The sequence below is a fragment of the Sus scrofa genome, chromosome 7, assembly GCF_054392235.1.
Source record: "Sus scrofa isolate SSC_HxYL_T2T_F1_AM1 chromosome 7, Sscrofa_HxYL_maternal_Yorkshire_Landrace_v2.0, whole genome shotgun sequence".
Classification (NCBI taxonomy): Eukaryota; Metazoa; Chordata; class Mammalia; order Artiodactyla; family Suidae; genus Sus; species Sus scrofa.
Window position 1 is genome coordinate 104,622,207 of NC_139389.1, and position 25,694 is coordinate 104,647,900.

Genomic DNA, 25,694 nt, shown 5'->3' on the forward strand with positions numbered 1-25,694 from the left:
AGCAGATGAAAATGAGACACCACAGAGGATTGGAGATAATCTTTAGCAGTGGGCCTGTGCTGTTTCGGAACTTTTCCACCTGGTCTCAGGGACTAGTCATTTTTGGATGGACCCTTGTTGGGGGCTCTTCTGAAACCTGGAAGGATCTCCATGTGTGGGGATAAGCGGGGCTTCTTCTGAAGCTGCTTTTGACCTGTCTGTCTGCAGGCAGTGTTCCCCTAGTTATGAAGCCGGTCTCTGGCACAGCTGGTCTCACATCTCCATTGGCCCAGAGCCAGCCATCTCCAAACCAAATTTGTGGCCCATAGTTCAATGCCACGGAGATGCCCGCAGCTCCCCTCTCTCCCGAGCTGCAGAGGAGACAACAGGGCAATCTCTTTGAGCTTGAAAAGAAACTTTGTCTTCTTCAATCCCTCTTTTCTGAAGATGAGCAAGTGCTTCTCACCATCAATCCAAGCCACAGCTGCAGCGATGCCTGATCCATAACCCACTGCACCAGGCCAGGGTTCAGGAATCGAACCGATGCTTAGCCAGATCATTAACCCACTGCTCCACAGTGGGAACTCCACATTGTTTTTTAAATGGAGATGGTTATTTCAGCTTAAAGTGCCTGGAGGGCAGGGCTGTCGCATCTGGATCTTGGTGTCTCATGGGCAGTGGGCTCTTGGTAAACAGTTTCTTTTTCTTGTTGTTTTAGGGCCACACCTGCAGCATAATGAAGTTCCCAGGCTAAGGGTTGAATTGGAGCTACAGCCACCAGCCTACACCACAAGCCAGGGCAACGCCAGATCCGAGACATGTCCTCAAACTACACCATCTCACGGCAACGCCTGATCCCTAACCCACTGAACGAGGCCAGGGACCGAACCCACATCCTCATGGACACCAGTCGGGTTTGTTACCACTGAGCCACAACGGGAACTTCCAGTTTCTTTGCTTTGGGAATCCAGTTGTGTGTTTGATTTTCCATTATAGTTTATCACAAGATATTGAATATAGTTCCCTGTGCTATACAGACCTTGTTGTTTAACTATTTTACATGCAGTAGTTTGTATCTGCGAATCGCAAACTGAATCCAGTTTGGCCATTGGGTCAGAGTTTCTATTTGCAGTATTACCCTGTAATAATGCAAAGCGGTGTGGTGCAGTGGTTCGGAGCATGACTCTGGAGCTGGGCCCTGGGCGTCAAGTTCAGCATTGACACACGTTCAACACACCCTGCCTCGTGGGGCTATCGTGAGGGCTAAATTAGCGTTATCATAAGTGGTATATAATTATCTGCTTGTATGACTACCGCTCTTCAGAATAATGATCACTTCAAAGTCTGGCTACCAAATGCCTCTGTGACCAAAGATGAGTTCCTTGGTTTTCCAGGTGTTAGAAGATACAGATATTTCTGTCCTTGTGTGATTGTGAGAACAAAGGGCCTGCTGTTCCTTGGCTCCTGCCGGTTCACATGGCCAGATCACTAACAGGTCTTCAAAGCAGAGTCCTACTTTATGTAAGTAGCCTCGACCACCATGGACCAGGAGAAAGTTGCGTAGTTGGTCTGCTCTTGGATGGCCTTGATCTGCCCTTGGACAGCCTTAAGGCCACCAGTTGCCCTGCAGGCCAGTGTGTGAGAATATGGATCCCACTGCCTGGCCAGGCACCTGCTTGCTCACCAGGCAGAATTACAGAGCCAAGTCTGGCTGATTTTCCAGGCTGCAGACAGCTTAGGAAGGAGTCTGAGGGAGCCGAACCAAAGGAGTAAGAGAGACTCCAAGGCCACCTTTGCTGATTGCAGCTACCTGTGTTCTGTGCCCATCCAGGAGCCTTTGGCCAAGGCTTCCAAGCCTGGATTTATAGCTGGGAGATCCCAGCATTCCAAGCCTCTGGGTCCCCAGTTTTCCCTGGTGCATAGGCGGTTGGAGGCTGGGAGGGCTGTCGTGGCAGAGGGGCCTGGGTGGACATGGAGAGAAAAGAGACCCACCTCTCAGCCTCGGAGATAACTTAAGTTCTGAAGTGGAGCTACAACAAGAAGCTGTGGCCCACCTCTGCTCACCATGTAATGCAGGAGGCAGAGGAGAGCTTAGGGAAGGGGTGGGGATGGGGTGGGGTATGCAGGGTGCGGTCCAATGATCCCCCAGAGGCGGCAGGAGCTTGGGAGATCAGGCCTGTCCCATCACACGAGCTGGTTTGGCGGTAATGCCATGTGAGAAAGGCCGCTGCAGGGGTGCGTTCATGCCACGGATAACCCAGTGCCCTAGCATTGCACTAGATGCCGGAGATGTATTCACAGACTGAATTAACAGTATCCTTGTCTTCCTGGAGCTCAGAGGGGAGATCCCATTGCTGTTCAAATCACACAAATCAATTCATCATCACAAACTGTGTTAAGAGCTGAGGGAAAAAGGGGATGAGAGGTGACTATAAGGGGGCCCATCCTCACCTGTGAGAGTCAGAAAGAGCCTCCCAGATGAGCCCCAATCTGAGTAGGGGGGGGGAGGAATAGCACGTCCACAGGCCTGCAGGTAGGAGCACATTTAGGCACAGGACCAGCAGCACGTGAGGCAGGGGAAGAGCAGGAAGTGCTGAGGCTGGAGAAGGGGTCCCGGGGTCAGAGTCGCCAGGCTAGCAGACCACATGAAGGTCCCTAAGGGCCCTGGGACGCTCAAGGGCTTTAAGCAAGGCCAGTGCAGGGAGCCGATCCTGGGCAGGGTTGAGGTGTGGAGGCCCCAGCCCCCTCCTGATATCCTATCAGCTCTTCCCACCTCTGGGTGGCAGCTTGAGGGTGGGCAGAGGGCTGCCTCCAGATATGACTCTCCGTACTATTGATTGTCACCCCAGAATACCAGACTCTATCCTGAGACACTCAGGACATTTCTCTTTGGTCTTCGGGCAGGACTCAGGCTGAATGTGTGAGTGTGGGAGCACAGGGGGTTCTGAAGGAAGCCCACTGTCCATCCTCATAAGCCTGTGTGTGTGTGTGTGTGTGTGTGTGTGTGTGTGAGTGAGGGGGTGGTTCAGCCTCCAGCCGCTGCCTCCCTGTGCCGAGCAGCCAGCAGCCAGCACCCAGCACCCAGGCATGAGGTCAGGAGAGTGGGAGGGACTGGATTTACAGCTGAGAGGCAGTCTGTGTATTGATGGACAGGCTTGGACTCTCTTGGGGTTTGGCCAACATGGCTTATGTGTTCCCAGCACTCCCTTGAAGGGAGTGGTATTACCTCTGGACTCCCTTGGCTATCCTGGAAAAGGGTCAATAAGTTCTCATCTATTTCCAGGTAGAAACGGGGTGTAGTCTTGCCTTTTCTGAACCTCTCTGAGTGTGATGTCATTATTCAGTTAACTGTAATGTCACTGACAGCCAGAGGTGTGCTCTGACGTTGCCATGTGCTATTGCGGGAGAGTCATTCTCTCAGCTCACACTGATGAAAAGCTTTCAGTGTGTCCAGAGCTCTGCTCTAGGGGGTGAGTAAGAGTGGATCTGGCTCTCAAGGCCCATAAGTCTAATTGTGGGTTATTCACCAGAAGCTCATGCATTGTATAGTCCAGTTATTGTTTGCCAACTATTCTATGGTTGTTAACAAGGGTTGACTGAGAAAGGGCTTCATGGTCAATAGGTTTGGGAGGTACCTCATCATACATGCCCTTGATGTGATTATCTGTTGCTACGTAACAAACTATTGCAGAACTGAATGGCTGAAAACAACTTATTATCTCTCACAGTGCTGGTGAGTTGACTGGGCTCAGCTGGGCAGGTCTTGCTTGGGGTCTCCCATGCATTTACTCCTTTTCATCTCTGTTTGTTGCAATCAGATGATTGCTGAGGTCAGATCCATCTGAAGACTTCTTCACTCACATGTCTCTGCCCATGTTTGTTGGGTGTTTCTCTCTCCACTTGCTTTTGCCACATGCTAGCTTGGGCTTCCTCCTAGCATGGTGGTCTCAGTGTCATTGGGCTTCTTACAGGGTGGCTGGTTTCCCCGAGAGTGAGTGCTGCCAGAGACCTGGGAGGAAGCTGCAGGGCATCATATGACCTCTCTCAGAAGTCCCAAAACATCACTGCCACAGCATTTTTTGTCATTCCCCCCACTTTTTTTTTTTTTTTCTTTTTAGAGCCACTACTGAGGCATATGGAAGTTCCCAGGCTAGGGATCGAATTGGAGCTGCAGCTGCTGCCCTATGCCACAGCCACACCAAGATCCAAGCTGGTCTGCAACATACACCACAGGTTACTGCAGCACCAGATCCTTAACACGCTGAGCGAGGCCAGGGATTGAACCCACATCCTCATGGATCTAGTCAGGTTAGTTAACCGCTAAGCCATTAAGGGAACTCCCTGCCATAGCATTTTTTGATCAAGCAAATTCCTGAGGCTGGTTTAGATTCAAGGGAAGGGAATTAGGCTCCACAGCTCAACAGAAAGAGTAGTAAATATTTTGCAGCCATCTACCTTTGATTTACTCTACCTCTTAGAGATCTGTAATGTGTAAGAATGCACCAAAGGTGTCTGGGAATTTCTACAGGAAAGAAGACTAACTCAGCATTTCATAAGCGGATGATGATAATTATTTTAGATCAGTAAATTCCTTTCTCATAGAAAATTACTTAACTTGTATTCTGCCAGAGAGCAGTGGACATAAATTGAAGGGTGATAGATTTGGGGGCTCAGTACTACTTTCTAATAAATAAAACTTTCCAAAGATGGAAAGGAGTGATTGCTAAGGAGTTCTTGGTTTGAGGAGGTCCCCAAACAGAGGGCCTATGAATGGTCACGGGCATGGACAGAGGGATGGAATGTCTCGGTGGGGAAAGCTTTGATTTGACCTCTGGCCAATCTAGGTTCAAGTTCATCACTTAGAGCCATGTAAAACCAGGCGAGTTCCCTCGCTCTTGGCTTCAGTTTCCTTACCTACAAAATCGATAGTTCCTATTTCATATGGGTGATGAGAATTAATGAGATCCTGCGTGTGAATTACTTAGCTTAGGACGCCTTCCCTGGTTAGAGCCTGTGGCTGCTCAGTTCCCATCCCTTTCTAGGGTTTAAGAACTTGGGGTTTATTCTGGACTTGCTTCCCCAGGGCAAGCTACTATTGGACCCACCCTGACTTCTCTTGCAAAAGTAACTCCTGTTCACTTTCACTTTTTTTCCAACCTAGTTTCTCATAAGTGACCGTGACCCTCAGTGCAACCTCCACTGCTCCAGGACTCAACCCAAACCTATCTGTGCCTCCGACGGCAGGTCCTACGAGTCCATGTGTGAGTACCAGCGAGCCAAGTGCAGAGACCCAGCCCTGGGTGTGGTGCATCGTGGTAGATGCAAGGGTGAGTGCCCCCTCTCCCTTTCCACTGGGGAATTTGGGAAGCAGGACTGGCTGGCTGAAGAATGCATACTTTTCTGGCTTTCAAATGCTGCCCCCAGGCTAAGACAGAGAACTGTGCTGCTACTTGGCTAGGGCTTTTAATTTTTATTATGTTTTTTTGTAGAGATGCTTAAAATGGCAAGACATCACGGCTGGCTCCTGAATAGGGATTCCAGATTGTTGGCCAACAGATGTATTTTGTTTGGTCTGCTCACATGTTTTAAAATATTAAAGACATTTGAGACAACATTTAAAAATTGGGAACTTCAACATAAAAATCTGGATTTTTGTATTTATAAAAAATAGAAAGCTCTGGTAATATTAGGTCTGTGTTCCCTCCTACAAGGCAAACATGTGAACTTAATAGCACCCACCTCCTTTAAAGGGGAGCCCATTGTCTAGTTTGCCACAGTCCTCAGCACTCTCTATGGTATTGCGAAGCTGAATGCCATTCTTTACACACCCAGCTCCTTGTCTAACTTGTATCACTTTCCTACTTCCTGGAGATATTTGAGTTTGTGATCCCTGGACTGCTCAGAGCTATCATAGGGATTGTGGGGGCTAAGTGGCTGTCCTAGAGCCTCTGATTTCCCCCAAGAAAGTACATGCATTCTTCTTCTTCTTTTTTTTTTTTTCCCACTTTTAAGGGCCACACTTGTGGCACACGGAAGTTTCCAGGCTAAGGGTTGAATCAGAACTGCAGCTGCCAGCCACAGCCACAGCCACAGCAATGCCAGACCGAGCCATGTCTGTGACCTACACCAACACCTCACAGCAACGCTGGATCCTTAACCCACTGAGCAAGGCCAGGGATCAAACCTGCGTCCTCATGGATACTAGTCGGGTTCATAATCCTCTGAGCCACAGCAGGACGTCCTAGTGTTTGCATTCTTAAACTGCAAAACATCTCTAGATTCCCTGGGCTTGCATGTTTTTGAATAAACCCAGTGAAAAATAATGGAAGTAGAACTTTTTTTTTCCCCTAGGAGGGGCTGGGAATACTTGAGAGAAGAAAATGAACAGAACCTGGTGTAAATGTAAGCCCCCCTCTTCTAAGAGTGACATGAAGAGGAAGATGAGGCCATGCGGTGCTCACTAGCCCCTGTCCTCGCGTCCTGGGAAGAGCCAGTTGGCTGCGTGTGGGCTCCCCACGGGCAGAATGCTTTTCTCTCAGTGTTTCTAGAACCAGCGGCCATTTTGTCCGTGGCTCCTGTGTGGGATCCAAGTGGGTCTGAAGTGCAGCTCCCTCCTCTCCTCTTAGACGCTGGCCAGAGCAAGTGTCGCCTGGAGCGGGCTCAGGCCCTGGAGCAAGCCAAGAAGCCCCAGGAGGCGGTGTTTGTCCCGGAGTGCGGCGAGGATGGCTCCTTCACCCAGGTAGGCCTGGGCCAAGCCTCTCGGGCCCAGGTCCTGGACTGGGGCCGAGGGGAGGTGCCCGGGGGCAGCAGGCCCTGAGAGCCCCGCTTTCTGGAAACAGCTGAGGGCTCTCTGACGCCCCTCTGTGCAGCCTTCTGGTGCCCGCGTTCCCCTCCTGGGCCCCCGCGCCACCCCTGCCAGCTGGCAGTGGGTCCTAAAAGGCTCATGGAGGTTCGAGCCAGGAAACTGGCATTGCTCGGGCCCCATCGTCCCTGCTGGCCGTCTCCATTTTTCTCTTCTGTCAAATGCGGGCTGATTATTTTTTCTTAGCCCCGCCAGTTTCCCTGGGCAACCCCTGTAGTCCTGTCACTGTTTTTTGCTACCCCTCTCTAGGCCTTTTCTTCCTGCTCCCAGCCCTCAAAGGAACCCATGCTCTCTGAGAGTATAAAATGGCCGTGGTTCCCAGTGTGTGTGTGTGTGTGTGTGTGTGTGTGTGTGTGTGTGTGTGTGTTATATGGTGTGTAATATCTGTGTGTCTATGTGAATGCTGTGTGGGGTGTTATCTGTGTGTGTGTGATATTGTATGTGTGTGTTTTGTGGTGGGTGGTATCTGTGGGCCCGTGTGCATGTGTGGTGTCTACGCATGCATGCGTGTGTGTGTGTGCATGCATGCTCTGCACATGTGTGTGTTTGCATGCATGCTCTGTGCATGTGTGTGTGTGTGTTTGTGTGTGTGTGTGCATGCATGCACTCAGATTTTAAAATTCCTTTTCAGGCAGTCCTACTTCTCACCCTGTGTGATGCTCTGGTTAGAGCTTGTGTAATAGTAACACTGGCTAAATTGAAGTTGGCACAGACCGAAACATGAGCAACCTGGGACAATGGGGTGGTAAAGCTTTGGGGTTGGCTGTGGGGATATAGTCGAGGGGCAGAGGCTGTCTGGTGAAAGTGGGGAAGGGCGCTGGACAAGAGTGGGTCAACTTGTGATGGGCCTGGTGCCAAGACTCCCTTTGTGGACTAGAGTGGCATTTGGGAAATCCTACTACCTGAGAGCTGGCAGTGGAGGCCTCGGCGTGTGTGTAGGGGGGTGTTTGAAAGCATCCCTTAATTCTGAATCCATGGGGCAAAGGGTGCAGGCTGGCCTTTTTTCTGCTGGGTTTCAGGTTTCATTTCAGGACTGAGCCCTGGGGATTGCTGATTTCAGATTGCGTCTCCGCTGGGGGGAAACATGGAGAGGTGGTGGGGCAGGCACTGGGCTACATGTTTGTAAAAGCTTCCCAACTGATTCGAGTGTTCAGCCAGGACTGAGAGCCACCAGGTTAAACTGACCTTGGCTGCTGACCCTGTGAGTGGTGTTTTAATTCATCTTCTCACTCAAGTCTCACCACCAGCCTGCCAGGTATGTGTTACCATCACCATTTACCGAAGATGCAGCCATGGCGGCGAGTGGAGTGGCTGGGCTCAAAGTCAAAGGCGGCTCCCTCTGGCTCCAGAGCCCTCCAAAGGCCACCAGGCTCTGCTCTCCTCTGAACCAGCAGCTTTAAAGGCGGCTCTGAGGTGTGGACTGGAGGAAGGCTGCCTGGTGCTGTGGTTAGCACCACGCTTCTGGTGCCAGACAGCCTGGGCGTGTGCCCACCCTCCACTTCAGGCTGGGCCCTGAACTTCCCTGGGTCACAGTAACTTTATGTGAAAATCGGACATGTTATGTTCATGATCATTTTATATGGGAATAATGATCGTATTTTGCATAGTACATGTTAGTCTTATTATTACTATTACCGAGCATTCAGGCGGCTCACCTCATAGGGCTGCGATGGGGAGTAAATGAGTTCCCCCGTGTAAAACACTTGGGACACATGAATGCTGTATAAATATCTGCCATTATTATCATCATTATCCCCAGCTCCACGCCTGGCTCCACCACTCAAATCTTCCCAAGATGTTATGGATGATGTCACCTAGGGAAAAACAAACCTTTGGTTGAACCTTCCTCCCCTCCCCCATCAATTCTTTTTTTTTTTTAATCATGTATGCTAGTGGACAGAGTGTGCTTGATCTGTGTATATATATTTGAAACTATACACTGCTGAGAATTTGCATACGCGGGAGAAAAATCAAACCTCTGGCAGCTGAGGTTGGGGCCGAGATGGGGGGTGGTGAAGGTAACAGGGAGGAAGCGACATCTTTCCTCCCCCTTCCTCCAGGCTTGCATAATCCGGAGTGTGCTGCTTCTGAGAGCGGTTGACCCCCTGCCCTCCTGGTTCTGAAGCATTTGCTGTCCCGTGACAGACAGCCGCTAGCCAGCTTTTGTTTTGGTGAGGCCAGACTGGTCCAGGTGGTGTTTGCCGGCGAGAGGAACTTCCAGATTGGTCTGGGCAGAATTGCTAAGTGAGGGGGCCCCTGAGGTTCAACAAAGGTTGGATAGACACTCAAGAGCCCCCTCGTTGCTTTGACACGCTAAGCACTGCCATGTGTCTGCAGGCCTGAGGCTGGCTCACCCCAACGGGCAGTCAGGCGGCCAGACAGCCGGCCTGTCCTTGTTACAGTGATTGAAATGGATGTGCCTTTTCCCTTGATCAAAGACACTGCAATAACTTCACAAAATGAGGCTGCCTCTTTGAGTGTGCCTCACTTGCATTGACAGGCTGCCAAAAGGCTCTGAGAAAAAATGTTTTTCTCCCTCCTCCAACCTCCACTGTCCCCTAGCTGGACTTTTTGGGTTTTTTTTTTTTTTAAAGACCAAAATCCAGCCTCATCATTTTAATATTGTTTAGAATATTGACAAAAATGCATCCTGGTGTCAGTAACATAGTTTAGCCCTGTGAATTACAACCCAATACTACGCTCTTGAAGTTTAGGGAGGAACTAAAGGGACCCTAATGGGACTGGACTTGTCTGGCTTGGGACACAGCTTGGGGCCAGATGACCAGGCTGGCTTTAATGGGGTACGTGTGGGATACAATGGTCTCTGTTCTCTAATTTGTTTTCTCTTGTCTTCTTCCCTCGTTACACCCCTCCCCACTTTGCCCCAACTCATATAGCAGAAGTGGAAACACTAGATCACCTTAGGTTTTTAAAAACCTTGCTATTGGAGTTCCCGTCGTGGCGCAGTGGTTAACGAATCCAACTAGGAACCATGAAGTTGCGGGTTCGGTCCCTGCCCTTGCTCAGTGGGTTAACGATCCGGCGTTGCTGTGAGCTGTGGTGTAGGTTGCAGACGCGGCTCGGATCCCGCGTTGCTGTGGCTCTGGTGTAGGCCGGTGGCTACAGCTCCGATTCAACCCCTAGCCTGGGAACCTCCATATGCTGCGGGAGCGGCCCAAGAAATAGCAACAACAACAACAACAAAAAAAGACAAAAGACAAAAAAAATAAAAAATAAAATAAAAAATAAAAACCTTGCTATTGAATTCACATCCCAGACCATTAAATCAGATTCTGGGAGAGGGACCCAGACAGTGCTATTATTTCAAGCTCCTCAGGTGATACCAGAATTTGGTCCAAATCGTGAATGAGGGCTATACCACTCTTGTTCTCAGTTGCATCATCGGAATGTGGGGTTAAGGCTTTTGGATGACCTCTTGAGTAAGGCTGGGAGCTACTGGTTTTGTCCTTTGCTGTGGTCCAATCTGTTTCCTCTTCTGGGTATCAGGGATGAAACGCCGGACATCTGTTCTACCAAGTCCTTTGCCAAGCTGTCGTCTGGTGCCCGATGCGATTGAAATCACAGCTGTCGAGGAAGGGTATTGGAGCGCCACCACTGGGAAATGTTGGCTGGAGCTTGTCAAGCGTGTGCATCACTTTATTGAGTGCTACTTGGTCCCAGGCACTGAGTTTTGTACCCATTAATCTTTATTAGAACCTTTTGAGGTAGTTATTAATACCCTTACTTATACTGGAAAACCAAGTTTCAGAGGGGTGGCATAGCTAGTTCAAGGTCACTAAGGATTTGTACTCTAGCCTGCCTAATTTAAAGGCCTGAGCGCTTAACTTTTTATACTCCAGAGAGTTCTTGATGCACATGTTTCATTTTTACCACCATTGTTATTCCAGAAGTACCGTCTCTGATGGTGTTGACCAATCAATCAAGCAAACATTATTATTATTATTATTTTTTTTTGTCGTTTTGGGGCCATACCCACAGCATATGGAAGTTCCCAGTCTAGGGGTCGAATCAGAGCTGCAGCTGCCAGCCTACACCACAGCTCACAGCAACACCAGATCCTTAACCCACTGAGCGAGGCCAAGGATTGTACCTGTGTCCTCATGGATATTAGTTGGGTTCGTTACTGCTGTACCACCATGGGAACTCTTAAAAAAATCCTTTTGATTATGGAAATGTTAGAATATACAAAAATGGAGACATGATGGCATAGTGAACTCCATGTACTCATCATCCAGCTTCAACAATAATTAACAGGTGGCTGATTCTATTTTGTCTTTACCCCATTTTTACCTCCCACCCCAAACTGGATTGCTCCAAAGTAGATCCCAAACACAATATTTTTTTCATCTCGTACATTTTGGAACTCTGCTATGTTCCGGGCTGTGAGCTGGTTGCTATGGGGGGGATTCAGGAAAGGCCATGGGAGTTCCCATTGTGGCTCAGCGGATTAAGAACCCAACATAGTTGTCTGCGAGGATGCCGGTTTGATGCCTGGCCCTGCTCAATGGGTTAAGGATCTGGCATTGCTGCAAGCTGAGTTATAGGTTGAGGATGTGGCTCAGATCCAGCATCCAGCATTGCCGTGGCTGTGGTGTAGGCTGGCACCTGCAGCTCAGATTCGACCTCTAGCCTGGGGATTTCCATATGCCACAGACGCAGCCCTGACAAGAAGAGAAGAGGAAAGAAAAGGCCATGACTGTGCCTTCAAGGAGTTTACATGCAGGAAAGACATGAAAATATAGATGAAGTAGCTAGTATATGAGATCCTATATGTACAACTGGGTATATTGCAAATGCCCATTTACAAGTCGGTAAATTTTAATTTGGAATTCTGAGTGGAGAAAATATATACAAGTTAACAAGTTCAAATATATACAAGTTTGCCTTAATGACAAAGGGCTAATATTAGATTAAAAAAAAAAACACCTTACAAACCAAGAAGAAAAAGACTCTAGTAGAAAAATGGACAAGAGATACCAATAAATAGGTCACACAGTAATAACAGTAATAACAATAGCCAGTAAGTGTCTGTGAATGATGTTATGTTCCTTAGTAATTAAAGAAATACAAATAAAAATAATGTTGTGTCATTTTGCTTACCAAATTGTTAAAACTTGGAAAAAAGATAGTAATATTCAGTCGTGAGGGGAAAAGGCTGCCCCTACATCATACTTGAAAAAGTAAATTGGCACTGACGTTTTATGGAATAATTTTACCATAAGGGTCAAAAGTCCTTAATTGTGCCCACATCTTGAGCCCTCAGTTCCACGTCTAGGAATTTATTCTAAGGAAATCGTTTAAAATATGTGCAAATTTTTAGCCACAAGGATTTCCATCTCATTTCTGCTTGTAGTTGCTAATATTTGGAAACAACCTAAATATCCAAAATAGAGAATTGCTTAAACAAGTTATGATATAGCCATGCTCTGACACTGGTAGCATGACGTGCTGTAGATGCTCATTTCGCATAGTTTGTGTGTATATATGTATGTTAGAGCCTTTATCAACTAATCAAAAGAGAAATAGTCTCTCTTTTTCTAGGAAAGCTATATACACCATGCAAAAAAAAAATTCTGACAATATGGAAGAACATAGGTAGAAAAGCCAGTGATTTCCTACCTTTGACATAGCAATAATTAAGTCTATAACCCACTAGTTCTTCCCCTGTGTCCTTTCATTATTTAGGGCAAAAATAGTATAAGGTCATATATCACTTTCCAAATGCTTTCTTATACTACGTATATTGTGAATGTATTTCCAGGTTAGTTACACATAACTCTCCCTCATTTTTAAAGGGCGCATTGTAGTCCATTGTATGAATGTACCACGAATTCTGGAAGTTTGGGGATTACGTTTCTGGAAGTTGCATGTTGGGTAGACATTTTAAGGTGTTTGATGCATACTCCCAAACTGTCTTCCAGTGTTGAGCAATGATGTGGTTGATCAGCAGCTGTTACCAAATACATTCCCAAGCCATTTTCTGTGTGTGTGTGTGTGTGTGTGTGTGTGTGTGTGTGTGTGTGTGTGTGTGTCGATAGACCGTAGTTCTAATGATACTGTAGAATATAAAACACCATTTGTGATATTACTGCTATGGGAAAAAAAAATGTATTATGTTTCCCATCTTTGAGCCCCTTGTTCCAAGAACAACCTTCTTGATACAGCTCTGCCTGGCACCTACACGTGTCCCATTTTTTCCTCATTTTAATTCCTCACAGTAATGCACACTTACATATGTGCTTTTTTTTTAAATTTTCTTTTGCCATGGAGCCTGGGAAGCTATAATTTCTTCTTTCTTTTTTTCTCTCTCCCTCTCTTTTTTTTGGCCACGCCCATGGCACGCAGACGCTCCCAGGCCAGGGGTTTAACCTGCACCACAGCAGCAGCCCAAGCCACAGCAGGGACAACGCCAGAGCCTTGACTCCCTGTGATTTCTTCTAGATGATGCTTTGTTCAGAAATTGGAAGTGCAAAGAGAAGGTTCTGAGGCTTTTTGGCAAAGGCAGTAGGCTCCCCTTGTCAGCATTTCTACAGCTCTTACTTGCTGCTGCACTTCTTACAACCTGGGGAAGTACAGCTTGTTTCCTAAGTGCCTGGGCCCGAGCTCTGAAGCAGGGCTTGAGGTTCCTTTTTTGCTCCTAGTTCCCCCATCCTTCCCCACCCCCCACCTCAGCTGAAGAAACATCAGCAAGCTGGGAGCACTGAGCATCCTTATGGGGGAAAGAATTTGTCCCATTTTTGATGAGTCTAAGGGTTCCATCTTTTTGTCATAACATACCTACAGCAATAGTGTGGATCTCTTTTCAAACAGTGCAGAGGGCTCTCTATGTAGAGCACTAAAAACCTGGCTGCATCCACAGCTGGAATGTCTTGAGCATCTCCAGCCATAGCCATTCCTTCGGATGCCCCCAAGTGCAGCCAGCTCTGTAGGTTTTTGTGAATGGTACCAACTTTTATTTTTTTTTTTTTAAAAAATCACACTGTTAAAAAACATAAACCCATCCTTTATGTACAGATGGCATAACGGCCAAACGGCCAGGAGACCCAGTGTTGGGTCAGTCGTTGCTTTTCTTTGTCCTTTTTTAAGTGCTCAATAAACATACTATTATCGTTACCATTTGAGCATCTCCTGTGCCCGGAGCTTCTCACTACTTGTTTTACATGCGTTTTTTTGTTGAATTGCTTTTGTTCCAAACAACCAGATGTTGCACATGGTAACTTATATGAAAATGCCCACAAAGTGGTACATAATTTCTGTTCAGCAGATGTTGATGCTCTTCCTCTTTGGTCTCAGTTGGCTCAGCTGTAAAACAGGAGAGATACTTGAGCCCTTCCAAAGGCCAGCAAACGGTGGCCTGTGGGCTAGCCACCTGGTTTTCTTATTTAAAATAGCAACTCTATTAAGATAGAATTCACATGCCATAAAATTTGTCCCTTTAAGTGTGTGATTCAGTGGTTTTTAGTATATTTACAGAGCTGTGCAGCCATCACCACTGTCTAAAGCCAGAGTATTTTCATCCTTCCGGAACAGTTCCTATACCCACTGGAGGTCCTGTGAAAGTAAATGTTTAATTTTGAAAATGATGGGAGTTCCTGCTGTGGTGCAGTGGGTTAAGGATCTGGTGTTGTCTTTGCGGCAGTGAGAGTCCAATCCCTGGCACAGTGGGTTAAAGATCTGGTGTTGCCACAGCTGTGGCATAGGTCATAGCTGCAACTCAGATTTGATCCCTGGCCCAGGAACTGCCTTAAGCTGCAGGTGCAACCAAAAAAAATTTTTTGTGAATGATAGAAGGAACGGGGCCTGAGGCTTCCATGTGCAGGGAGGACTTGTCTAGCAAGTGACTCATCTAATCTATCACATGGTGGGAGCCACCGCTGTGAGCCACCACTGTCCTCTTTTCAAAGAAAGAACTGGTGTTCCCCGCTCCCCACCCCCGATCACCCACAGGTGCGGAGGAGGGCAAATGAGGATGGATGGAGCAGGCTTTATGCTGCAACACTGTATCCATTGTGTTCTGTGGTGACTTGCCTACTTGCACTGCTCCATCCTCCTCTTCATTGGCCAATTGGCCACTGAGCATCTGCTCCCAGATTGGCTGGCATTGTTTGCTTCGGAGCAAGTTGCAGGGTCTGGGTACTCCCGGCTGGGTGTCTGACCTCCCCATAGCCTTTGGTGAGTCTCTCCCTCCAGTCTGTTGTGGACACAAAAGGAACAAGTTCTGGATGGTGCCTGCAGCTGCTCTTCTGCGAGGGGGTGTACTTGGGAGGAAGGGAAGGACAGGGGCCTGCCTCTCTGGGCTTCCTGCTGCTTTCAGGAAAGGGGAGGCTCAGTGATGGAGGCTTCCATCATCCCCTCTGCTGTTCTTTTCTTTCTTAGATAATAACAACACCTGTATAGCACTTGTTTATGTTTTATAAGTGCCTGACACACATTTGCTTATTCAATCCTCACTAGGACCTATGAGTAGACACCATTATATTCTCATTTTATTTATTTAATTAATTAACCAACTTATTTATGTATGTATTTTTGGCTGCACCCATGACATACCGAAGTTTCTGGGCCAGGGATCGAACCAGTGACCCAAGCCACAGCAGTGACAATGCTGGATCCTTAATCCACGGACCCACCGGGAACTCCTGTCGTCTCATTTTATGGATGAGGAAACTGAGGAGGGGAGAAGCTGAGTAGCTTGCCCAGGATCAGGTAACCTGCAAATAGCAGAGTCAGGATCCCAGCCCAAGCAGCCTGGTGCCAGGATTCTTGGTCCTCCCCATGGCCCTAAGTGCCTCTTAAAGGACATTGCCGTCTTTTATAGTGATGGTGCCTCATGCGAGCATATCCGGGAGGATAACTTAGGGGAGAAGGTCAGGAAATCAGGTCTCATGAGGAATATGCATAGGGGCCAGTGATTGGCTTCAGAAATGAGAAGAACCAAAGGATGGATGGGAAAGTGATGGCCAGAGGGACACATGAGCGCCGCCTTCAAACCTTTGTCTGTGGGTGACAATAGCTTTTTACTGACTAGATCCACAGAGCCAACGCAGGGTCAGTGAGTAAGATATGGAATGACTCAGATTCTGACTCAAAATAGGGAAGAACTTTTTACAAGAGGAGCAACCCACAGATGGAGTGTTTTGCTCAAAGAGGAAAAGTGTTTTACTCAAACTTCCCATCCCAGGAAGAGGGCATGCAGGACTGAATGGGCATCCGGCAGGGGAGCTGTGGGCGTTGCGGGGGGTGCGACTGCACTTGGGAAGAGGGTTAAATGGGTGACTCTGGGAGTAACCTCCACACTTCTTCAGATTTTATGAGACTCATGTTCAGGCTGGTGGGCAGGCACTCAGTCGGTCCACAGCAAACACTTATTCAGGAAGCTTCTGAGCAGAGCCATTAACTTAGGTCTACTGTCACTCCATTCCACATGCTAGGCTCTGACCCTGCAGGTCAGTCAGCTAAACTCATGCAAAATTAACAGCATCAGACCCCCCCTCCCCCACATCAAAGCAGGAAAGGCAAAAGGAACACAGGAGGGAGGTATGAAAGCAGCAAAGTTTAATTAAAAGTGTAGTCAGGGGAGTTCCCTGGTGGCCTAGTGGTTAAGGATCTGGTGTTGTCACAGGTTCGATACTTGGTCCAGGAACTTCTGCAGACACCCCCAAAAAAGAAAAAAAAAGTGAAGTCAGATATGGGAAGCAAGAAAGAGCCCCCACTCCTTCAGGCCACCTTTGTCTCATCACTGGCCAGATTTTCACAGTTCTGATCTAAACAGAGCTCCTACACAAGAGAGACTTTTTTATTGGATATTTTTAAAAACTTAAACATGTATTTGATACCTTCCCCTCAAAATGGAAATAGCATTGAAAGAATTGGAGGTGTCTCATTTGGTTTTTACAAAACCTGGGCCATTCTAGGCACCGAAAAGGGGGGCAGGAATTAAGAAAGTAAAGTTCTTTGTGTCCCTGAAGCCCTAACCCTCAGGTTTTTAAAATACATTCGTGTGTGTGTTGGGGGATGGTGTTCTCACTTTTTGGAAAACACAAAACATGTCCTTCATCACATATTTGGAAAAGTGATCCTGACCTCGACAGGTACTAGTTTATAAATTCCCACACTACACCTAAGCAGTGAAAGTACAACTTAGGTCACAGTTGTAGAATCACAGAACTGGGGGTGGGGGGGTCAGAGAAGGCCCCAGAGGCATAGGTATCTGGTTCATTTTCTCCTCCCTCTCCCTGCCCAGGGCTCAGGATCCACTTACAACCACTCACCAAGCTGTTATCTATCTTCTGCTTGATTGCCACCAAAGATGGGAAGCTTGTTACCACCAATGACAGTGTAGTGCATTTGGGGAACAATTTAGTTGGAAAATCCTTCTCTACGTTGACTTGAAATTGTCATTTCCAACAGATGACCTCCATCCTAGCTTATGGGACTTAACAGAATCCACAGAAATCCCGGTTTCCACAGAAAGATCTTAAAACAGACACCATTATGTCCTTGTGAAATCCTTTCTTATAGCCAACAAATATTTCTTGTTGCCCTGGCAAAAATCTTGTTCTGTCACTCATTCCCGTATCATAGAGATTTATGTTTTGCTTTCCTCCTGGCGTCTTTCCTCTGAATTCAGTCTGCCAAGGTCCTTCTCTAGACTGGACACGATATTTCAGATGTGGTCATAACCAGCTTGCAGAAGAATGGGATGCTCTCTCGTTCTCAAAACACTACTGCTGCTATCACATCGGCAACCATGTCATAATCAACTCGTTAAAACATAGTAAGGACATCCACACTTGGGAGAATTTGAAATTGAGGGGTTTTCTTCCTTCCTTGGATTGTCTCCATTAAATTCTGGAGGATGAAGTAAATGCTGTAAAAGGAAAATCCCTCCTCCCCCAGCAGACAGTCCTCCCTAGGCTTGGCACAGAGCAGGAGATGATATCTATGGCCAACAGGAATAGCAGTGCTTTGAAGCTACAACCTACATCCCTGCAAAAGGGAAGAGGAAAAGGATGAAAGCAGCCTGTGCTGAGTGCATACTCTATGCCCATACTCTGTTTTAGACGCTTTATGTATCTTGTCTCATTTTGTCTTCTCAGTAACCTTCAAGGTGCGCATCATTAGCCTTATTTCATAAATAGGCTCAGAGAAGTTAAAGGATGTTACCAAAGTCACATAGCTAGTAGCAGAGGCAGTATTTAAACCCAGGTCATTTGGCTGCCAAAGCCGTGTTTTCCCTCCTGCATCCTGTTGCATCTCAGCCAAACCTGACTAAAGAGGAGGGGGAACATTTGCGGGATAACCTCTTCTAAACTGAAGGAAAAACAGCTCATGTGAGCCAGACCAAAAGGATTACACCATCCCTCTCTTCTCCCCCGCTCTTCCCACTGCAATCAAATGTTCTTCCATGTGTGAAATCATCCAGAAGATTTAATGCTACAATCACTAGATCCGTGAATTAAAAGACCACATGTCATCAGAACAACTGGAACAGAAAAACTTTGGAAAGAAGTATTGTCCCAAAGCCCCTTGCTCCCAAATTTCCACCTTGAAGAGTACTTGTATTTCAGTGATACATGCCTGAGAGGATGGAGTGATGAAGCGGCCTTTAAATCAGTGGTTCTTGGAGACTTGTGTTTGCCAAAGGGGGGAGGGAGGAGTGAGATGGACTGGGAGTTTGGAGTTAGTAGATGCAATAGATGTAAACTATTACATTTAGAATAGATAAGCAATGAGGTCTGCTGTATAGTACAGGAAACTATATACCGTCACTTGTGATAAAATGTGATAGAAGATAATACAAGAAAAAAGAATGTGTATATATATGTATATATACATATATATATGTGTAAAACTGGGTGACTTTGCTGTACAGCAGAAATGAACAGAACATTGTAAATCAACTATAATTTTTAAAAATTTGTAAAATTGTCAAAAACCAAAACAAACAACAGTGGTTCTTAGAGTATGGTCCCTAGTCCACAGGGGAACTTGTTAGAAATGCATATTCTACAGCTGACCCCAGACCTCATGAATCCAGAGACTCTGTGGGTGAGGCCCAGCAGTCTGTTTTAGTAAGCTGTCCAGGTGAATCTAATCATGCCTCCAGTAAGCAATGTTCTCCTACAGCTTCTGATGGAGAGGGAGCTTCCAGGAAGATCTGGTGGCCACCTCAGGTGATGTGGAGACTCAGTCACCCAGCCAGGACACATGGAACCCATGGAAGAACACTTCTTGGAGGTCCTCTGGGGAATGCAGACAAAAGGAAAATGGTACAGCTGAAAATACTGCCCTGAAACAAAGTTATCAGGTGGACCAACAGCAAGATGCTTAACTGTCACTGGGCATTACCTTAGTCCAAAGAGCCTTTTAACTGACCTGGAGCAGCTGGCTGATTATAAAGAAAAAAGAAAGGTTCATACTCCCATTGCCAAGGAGATTTAGAGAAATAGCCTTCTGCTTTTAGTTCAACTTTTTCCCACTAGGAAATATTCCTGTACATGATAGTAGTCATTTCATTACAAGTTTGGTAGTGGCTTCTAAGCATGGTGAATCAAGCCTGTCCCCATGCATATGGTTCACATTTTCGATTTTACAAAAGAAGTACAAGAAAAATGGTGGTGGGGTGGTGAGGATGAAGCTACAGGATAGAAGGTGCCATGCGTGTTAGGAGGATCCTAGTTGTCAATGAAGGTCTGAGGCAGTTCAAGCTGGATTTCTTAATAGAGCATGAGAAAGCATGAGAAAAGGAGGTAATTGTTTCAAGAAGAGTAAACCAAATGAAAGCCTGATACCTGGATAGTAAGAAAGTATGACTGGGAAAAGCAGAGAAATCTAACAAGGCTCTGCCCTTCATAATATGCCTTTTTAAAAAAATAGCATGTTTCAGAGAACACTAGTACTACCCTGGATGCTCCCTGTGTTACTGAATCAAACTTTAGTCTGCTCACAGACAGCACAGCAAGGTCAGTCTACTGATGCCAGGTGGTGGTGAAGGAAAGTATAGCGTTTATTGAAGGGTGCCAAGCAAGGAGAATGGGCAGCTCATGCTCAAAGGACCTGAACTCCCTGATGACTTGCAGGGAAGGGTTTTTAAAGGTAACATTTGGGATAGGCATTGTAGCTTGTGGACTTTCTTCTAATCAGTCAGTGGTGAAGTAACAGGGTGATATTTTAAGAATCTGAATCATCAACCTTCTGGTTCCAACCAATCTGGGGTCCATATGCTTGTGTTCAGCTTGTAATCACCATCCTCCACTTGGGCAGGGGGGTTCTTAGTTTCCACAGGACAACTCAAGGATTTGCGTCAGATTATTATGTATATCCCTTGAGGAGAAACTGGGACTCTATTTTACAATCATTGAACTATTGTTTAAGCTATCATTACTTTTCCTGCTTGACTGCTTTTCATTTGTTTCTGTACTCCCTTACTTCCCTAATTAGTAACTGCTTGAGTCTGCTCTTTGGACTTCAGGGAAGTCCTAGGAGACTAAAGCTTTTAGTTTAGTGTAGTTTTATACAAAGTTTAACGTATAAAAGAAGAAATAGGCTTTGGTACCCAGAAGGGCCCCACAGGTCCTGCTCAGTTTCAGTCCTTTGATTTCTTTGATACTCCTCAATCCTGAGGGGGGCAGTGGGGTGGGACAAGACAGGGAATAATGTTTTAGATGGAGATGTTATTCATAAACTCAGCAGGGAAACACAGTTTTAAGGGGATTTGGTTTCAACCATACAAAGTTAAGGGATGGTCCCACAGTTAAATGAGTTGAGGAATTGCTGCAAATGATATCTTCCTCTTAGAGCTGATTTAAGGCTCTTAGAAGTCCTGCAGTCAAGAAATCTTTTAATTTTATTAGACCCAATTTTTCCACAGTTACTTGGCTAGAGAGCCCCTTCATCCCCAGTCATTCCTAGTCACACCCATAGGCACTGACTGTATTCATCACTGTATCAAAGTGACAGATATAAAGGTGGGGGAATAGCAACTTCATGTTCCAGGAGAAAGAAAGTGGGCACATGCAGGGGAGACTGGTCTCCTAGGGAAGTAGGGGGCCCTTGGGAGGAAAGGCAGCAAAATTCTAACAACAGAGAAGCCACTTGGGCATGTGAGGTCCAACCCCTGTCAGAGAAGCCCTGCAAGAACAGCCAGAGGAAAGCAGACCAGCAGAGGGGCATGGCAAAGGTCCCCATGCTATTGTCCAAACTACTCCAAAAATAGCCTCTCACTCAAGGAGCAAAAGAGTCTTGATTTGAGTATTTATCCCTTCTCCTCTCCCCCAAAAGAGTTCCATCGGCCAGAGAATTCCAAGACACAGACACCCAGTCATTTCCCTAAGACACCAGCACTGGGACCCATGCCTTTCTCAATCTCCCTTCCAGGCCTGGGGGGCTCCCCCATCTGCCAGAACTAGGGACTGGTCATCCATCATGCTGCCTCTCTTGTCTTGGAGCCTTGGTTTCCTCATTTGTACAATGTTTGGGTTAGATGGTAATTTCTAAGCTTTTCTCCATTTCCCCATACCTCTCCTATAAAAGCCTCACTGGGTTGAGTTGAGGCCCAAATGAGATAACCCATCAGTCATGGGGGTGATGGAGAAGTTATTGTATCAGCACAACGTTGTAAATCAACTACAATTTACTGAAAAGAAAGAAAAGTCCTTGTAAAGGCGGAAGGCAGTGCTTTCCACCTGGAGCACGCCACCTGCGTGTTCTTTGTTTCAAGACAGAATTCTCTCGTGCTGCCTCGTGCTGCCCTCCCGTTCAGTCCTCTGTTGGCTTTACCCTGTGAGCAGATGTTTGCTCTGGTCTTCTCTGCTCATCAGTCACTCAACTGGACTTTCTGGGGGTGTAGCCTCCCACGTTCTTCCAGGTTGTCCACAAGTTGGGCTAATGTAATGGCCTTAAAATAACTTCAGATTTGTCTGAATTTGGACAGAGGTTGACCTGAAGTACACTACTGGGCTGTTTATACAAAAGGATTCTTGCCAAAAATATTTAAGTATATGAGTCAGTGATGAAATTTACCTACCTGAGAACACACTGTTTTAAAGCACCTTCTAGGAGTACCAGTTATATTCCACAGTCTAGTTCCAGCATAAGCAGAGAGTACCCTCATGTAGGGTGATGTATAAACACTTTTTGTCATAAGAAAGACCCATCAGTTGACATTTCAGCCTTCCCAGGATGTTCCGGAGTGGGATAGGAACAAACGCCACGGTCTGTATCTGTACCTTTGTGGCTCGAACAACCCTGAGGTTGGAAAACTACACTAGATGCTAGATACTAGAAGTGGCCAATTATTTTGTCAGTTCCTCTTGGCCCATGCTTCTCCCATAAATTAAGTCCGAGAGTTGATTAATTTGAGGCGGGTGTGTGTGTGGAGGAGGTAGAACAAAGGGGATTACTTATTAATTTAAAAGAATAAGTACTTTGTCAGGGAGGAGGCAAAACTAGGTAGATTCTACCTCTTGATCAAGTAGATATAAACCACTAATTCTATAGAATTTACAGCCTGACTTTTCTCCTCTGACAGTAATAGAGCCGTTTCTTTATGAAAACAAACTTCCCCTTCCTGTACTCAAACTTTTTCACACTTTTTGCTGATTTCAGAGCACCCCTACCCCTGGGACTGGTCAGAATAGAATGTTCTTTAGTTTCCATCAGAGACTCTGGCTGTGTACAGATAGTTGGCTAAAAAATAACATAATGATAATAAAAATAAATAGCTAAGTTTCACTGGGGATTCACCATGTGAGCTAAGAGCTTTATTTATATTATCTAGCTTAATCCTCCCAGCAACTGAGTGAGGTAGGTATTATTATCTCTCCTTTTAAAATAGACATGACAGTCTGAAGCTTGGTTGGATTATGAATCTCTGCAAGCCTGTAGAGGATTGGAAAGTTCCATGGTTCCCTTAACATGAAGTCATGGAACTGGTTAGTTAAGGAAGTCAGGCTTCAGTCTGACTCCATGACCATTGCTTTCTGTCTCCACATAACTTCTTTTTCATCAAGAAGGTACCTTGCAAACTCTTCAAGACAAGTTTGAAACCCCCTCTCAATTGAGAACCAAGGGTCGGTTCACGGAGGGCCCTTTCAGCAAAGAGAAGTGAGCTGGCTGGGCACTTCCTGCAGGCTGAGACCCTGCTTGGTCCTCTGGGTCTTCTTTTGTGCACCCCTGTCCCCTCCCCCGCAGCACACCTGTGGCAGGTGTGCCCATAACCATGTGCTCCAAGCCTCAGAGGAACATGGCAACAATCTTTCGTTTGATTCTGGTTATAAAACTCTGCAGGATTTGGAAGCAGCTTTCAGCCTGAGGATTTTGTCATCTGGAGTCTGTTCCTTGGAGCCTGGTCTGAGGAAAATGCCAAGGCCCCCGGGGGAGAAAGGTGCTGTGTTTGGGCCTGTAGGCCTGGCTGGGGGCCGGGAGGCAGCCTCTGTGTGACCATACGGACACAATGGGCGCTCAGTGAGCTTGTGGCCCCTGGGACCCACTGAGCCCCAAGGTCAGGTTCTATCCCCTGAAACAAAGCTTTGGCCTCAGTCTCTCCCTCATGCCTGTGGTTCTGTCCCCAGCAGCCTGGCTGGGACTCTGCATGCCCAGGAGGAGGGGGCACTCCATGCAGCCTTTGCCTGCAGCCCTGCACCAAAGATGCAGCCTTGGTGGCTGGACCTGGACCTGGCGGGTAACATCCTCACTGAAAGGGAGACTGGCCTTGGCCACAGGAGCCAAGGGGCCTGGGAGTGAGTCATCGTGGCCGGTGGTCCCTGGGGACAGGCTTCCCTAGAGGTGATTATTGGCCAGGGAGGAAGAAGCAGCCAGCCAGGCCCCATTAAAATGCTGCCCCTGGCAAGGAATCATTTCTCAGAGCCATTCCCTGCAGGCCGGACAGGATCGGAAGGGGTGTGCTCCAAGTTTCCAGCAGTGCTTCAATCCAAGCCTCTGGAGGTCCCCGGGGGAGCTCTGGCTGGCGAGAAGGCTGGCTGGCCAGGTGTTTCTGACACAGCCACGCACAGGCATTGCCACAGCCACCCTGTATCCGGCCACCACCCCAGGTCCAGGCTCTGGACTCACGCTGTTTTCCTTGCCATTGCCCTCCAGGTTTGGCACTGTTATCCCCAGCTTATAGCTGGGCTTTGAATCCCCAGCTTATAGATGGGCTTTAAATCAGGATTCAAACCCAGGTCTGTCTAGGTTTCTTTCCATCTCACTATTAGGCTATCTCAGGAGGTAGCACTTAACCCACCTAGGGACATTGATCTTGGGTGAGCATCTGGGGTAGCGCCGTACCTGTGCGGTTTATGGGTTGTCTCCATGCAGTGACGTGGGAAGGAAACATGGCCCTGGGGTAGCGGCATTGGATAGAATTTCCCTGCATGGACGGGAGAGGTGGGTGGCTCATCTGTACACAGTCATCCCGCTGGTAGGAACAAGATGCCCTCCATCTTCTTCTTATCCTGCTTTCTGTGGGCAGGTCTCTAGTGAAACTAGTCTTGGAGAGAATTACAGTGTTTGATACCCACACAAGAGCTTTTCGGCCCTATCGATAACTTCTGGATTTTACCCAGGCTGTCAGATGGCTCCTTCGCCTCTGTACCCCTTGTGTCCCTCGCCCCTCAATTGGTATGCTCTTACTGTCTCTCTTCCATTCCAATATGTCCTTGATCCCAAGAGCCACCTTCTCCCCACGCTTTAATGCCTGTGCCGTTGGCACACGTCTTGTAATTCTTGAGGCCTACATTTAATGTGATGGGGCCATTTAAATTGATATTACATTTTTATAATGGATGGAGACCAAGAATTCAGGAAATAGGATAATTCACACATGTATTCAACTCATCAAATGCCTACAAGAAATGTCAGGCCTTGTGCCAGATGCTTGGAATATAGAAATAACCAATATGCAGTGCCTTGCCTTGGGGGGGTCACAGTCTAATGGGGCAGATAGACTAGACAGATCAGCAGTTAAGCTCACTGTAATAGGGGCTCTGAATTTGGGGAACCAGGGTGTATGGAGGGTCAGAGGAAGGAGAGAGAGGAGGTGGGGAGGCTGGGACCACTTTAGGGATAAGGTGTCTGGTGAGGGGGGTGGGCATACAGGGGGGTTGGGAGGGGGTGGGGATGGGTTGAGGATAGTATTCTTGGCAGAGTGACTGGTTGGAGCAAACAAAGGCTCAGAATCGTGAAACACCAGGATGTGTCTGTGAGCCTCAAAGCGTTCCTTATGGCTGGGATGGAGGGTGTGTGTGTGTGGAGACTGGAGGCAAAAATGAAGCTGCAGGAATAGGGAGGGGGCAGATCACGGGGCCCCCAAGCTTGTGCAAATTGGCATCCTCCTCATCCTGAGTCCATTGGCAAGGCACTGAAGTTTTAAGCAGGGGCGTGATGATTTGTGTTTAGGAGCTCCAGGTAGAAGGTGTGTGGAGAGGATGGTGGGGGGCGAGGGGAACAGGTAGACAGAGTGATATCGTTTTTGAAAAAGAAAGAAGAATTCCCTGGGATGAAGCCAAAAGCCTCATTTTTATTTACTATTCCCAGGCAGTGGGAAGCTGGGGCACAGAAGCTTGGGGGAGCTTGCACAGAGGTGCTGCAGGGCATTGAGAACTAGAATCTTTGGGCACAGGGACCTTGTTCTCCCCTGAGCCCTTTCACATGTGCCCTTCTCTCAGAAGAGCCACATGATGAAGAGGCAGGCTGCCCTGGGAGTGGATGCCAGGAAAAGCTATATTCCAGAGACCTGCCATTTATCTCTACTTGTAAAGAAGGGTCCCGCCAACCTGCAGTGCTGACATCCCCCCTTGTACTTCCCAAATTAATTCACCAATCAGAATTT

At 47.2% G+C, this 25,694-nt stretch overlaps 1 protein-coding gene across 17 annotated transcripts in view; it reads left to right on the forward strand.

The window, feature by feature from the left end:
- Positions 1 to 25,694, forward strand: part of SMOC1 (SPARC related modular calcium binding 1) — a 147,944-nt gene that overhangs the window by 63,469 nt on the left and 58,781 nt on the right. For 7 of the 17 annotated variants that reach the window (XM_021099409.2, XM_021099410.2, XM_021099411.2 and 4 more), the window contains exons 2-3: positions 5,141 to 5,306; positions 6,606 to 6,718. In XM_021099409.2, the coding sequence (XP_020955068.1) occupies positions 5,141 to 5,306; positions 6,606 to 6,718 (279 nt within the window). Of the gene's footprint in view, positions 1 to 2,826; positions 3,072 to 4,964; positions 5,307 to 6,605; positions 6,719 to 18,991; positions 19,135 to 25,694 lie in introns of those variants that run through there. The other 10 variants (XM_084969593.1, XM_084969597.1, XM_084969599.1 and 7 more) reach the window with 4 other exon arrangements.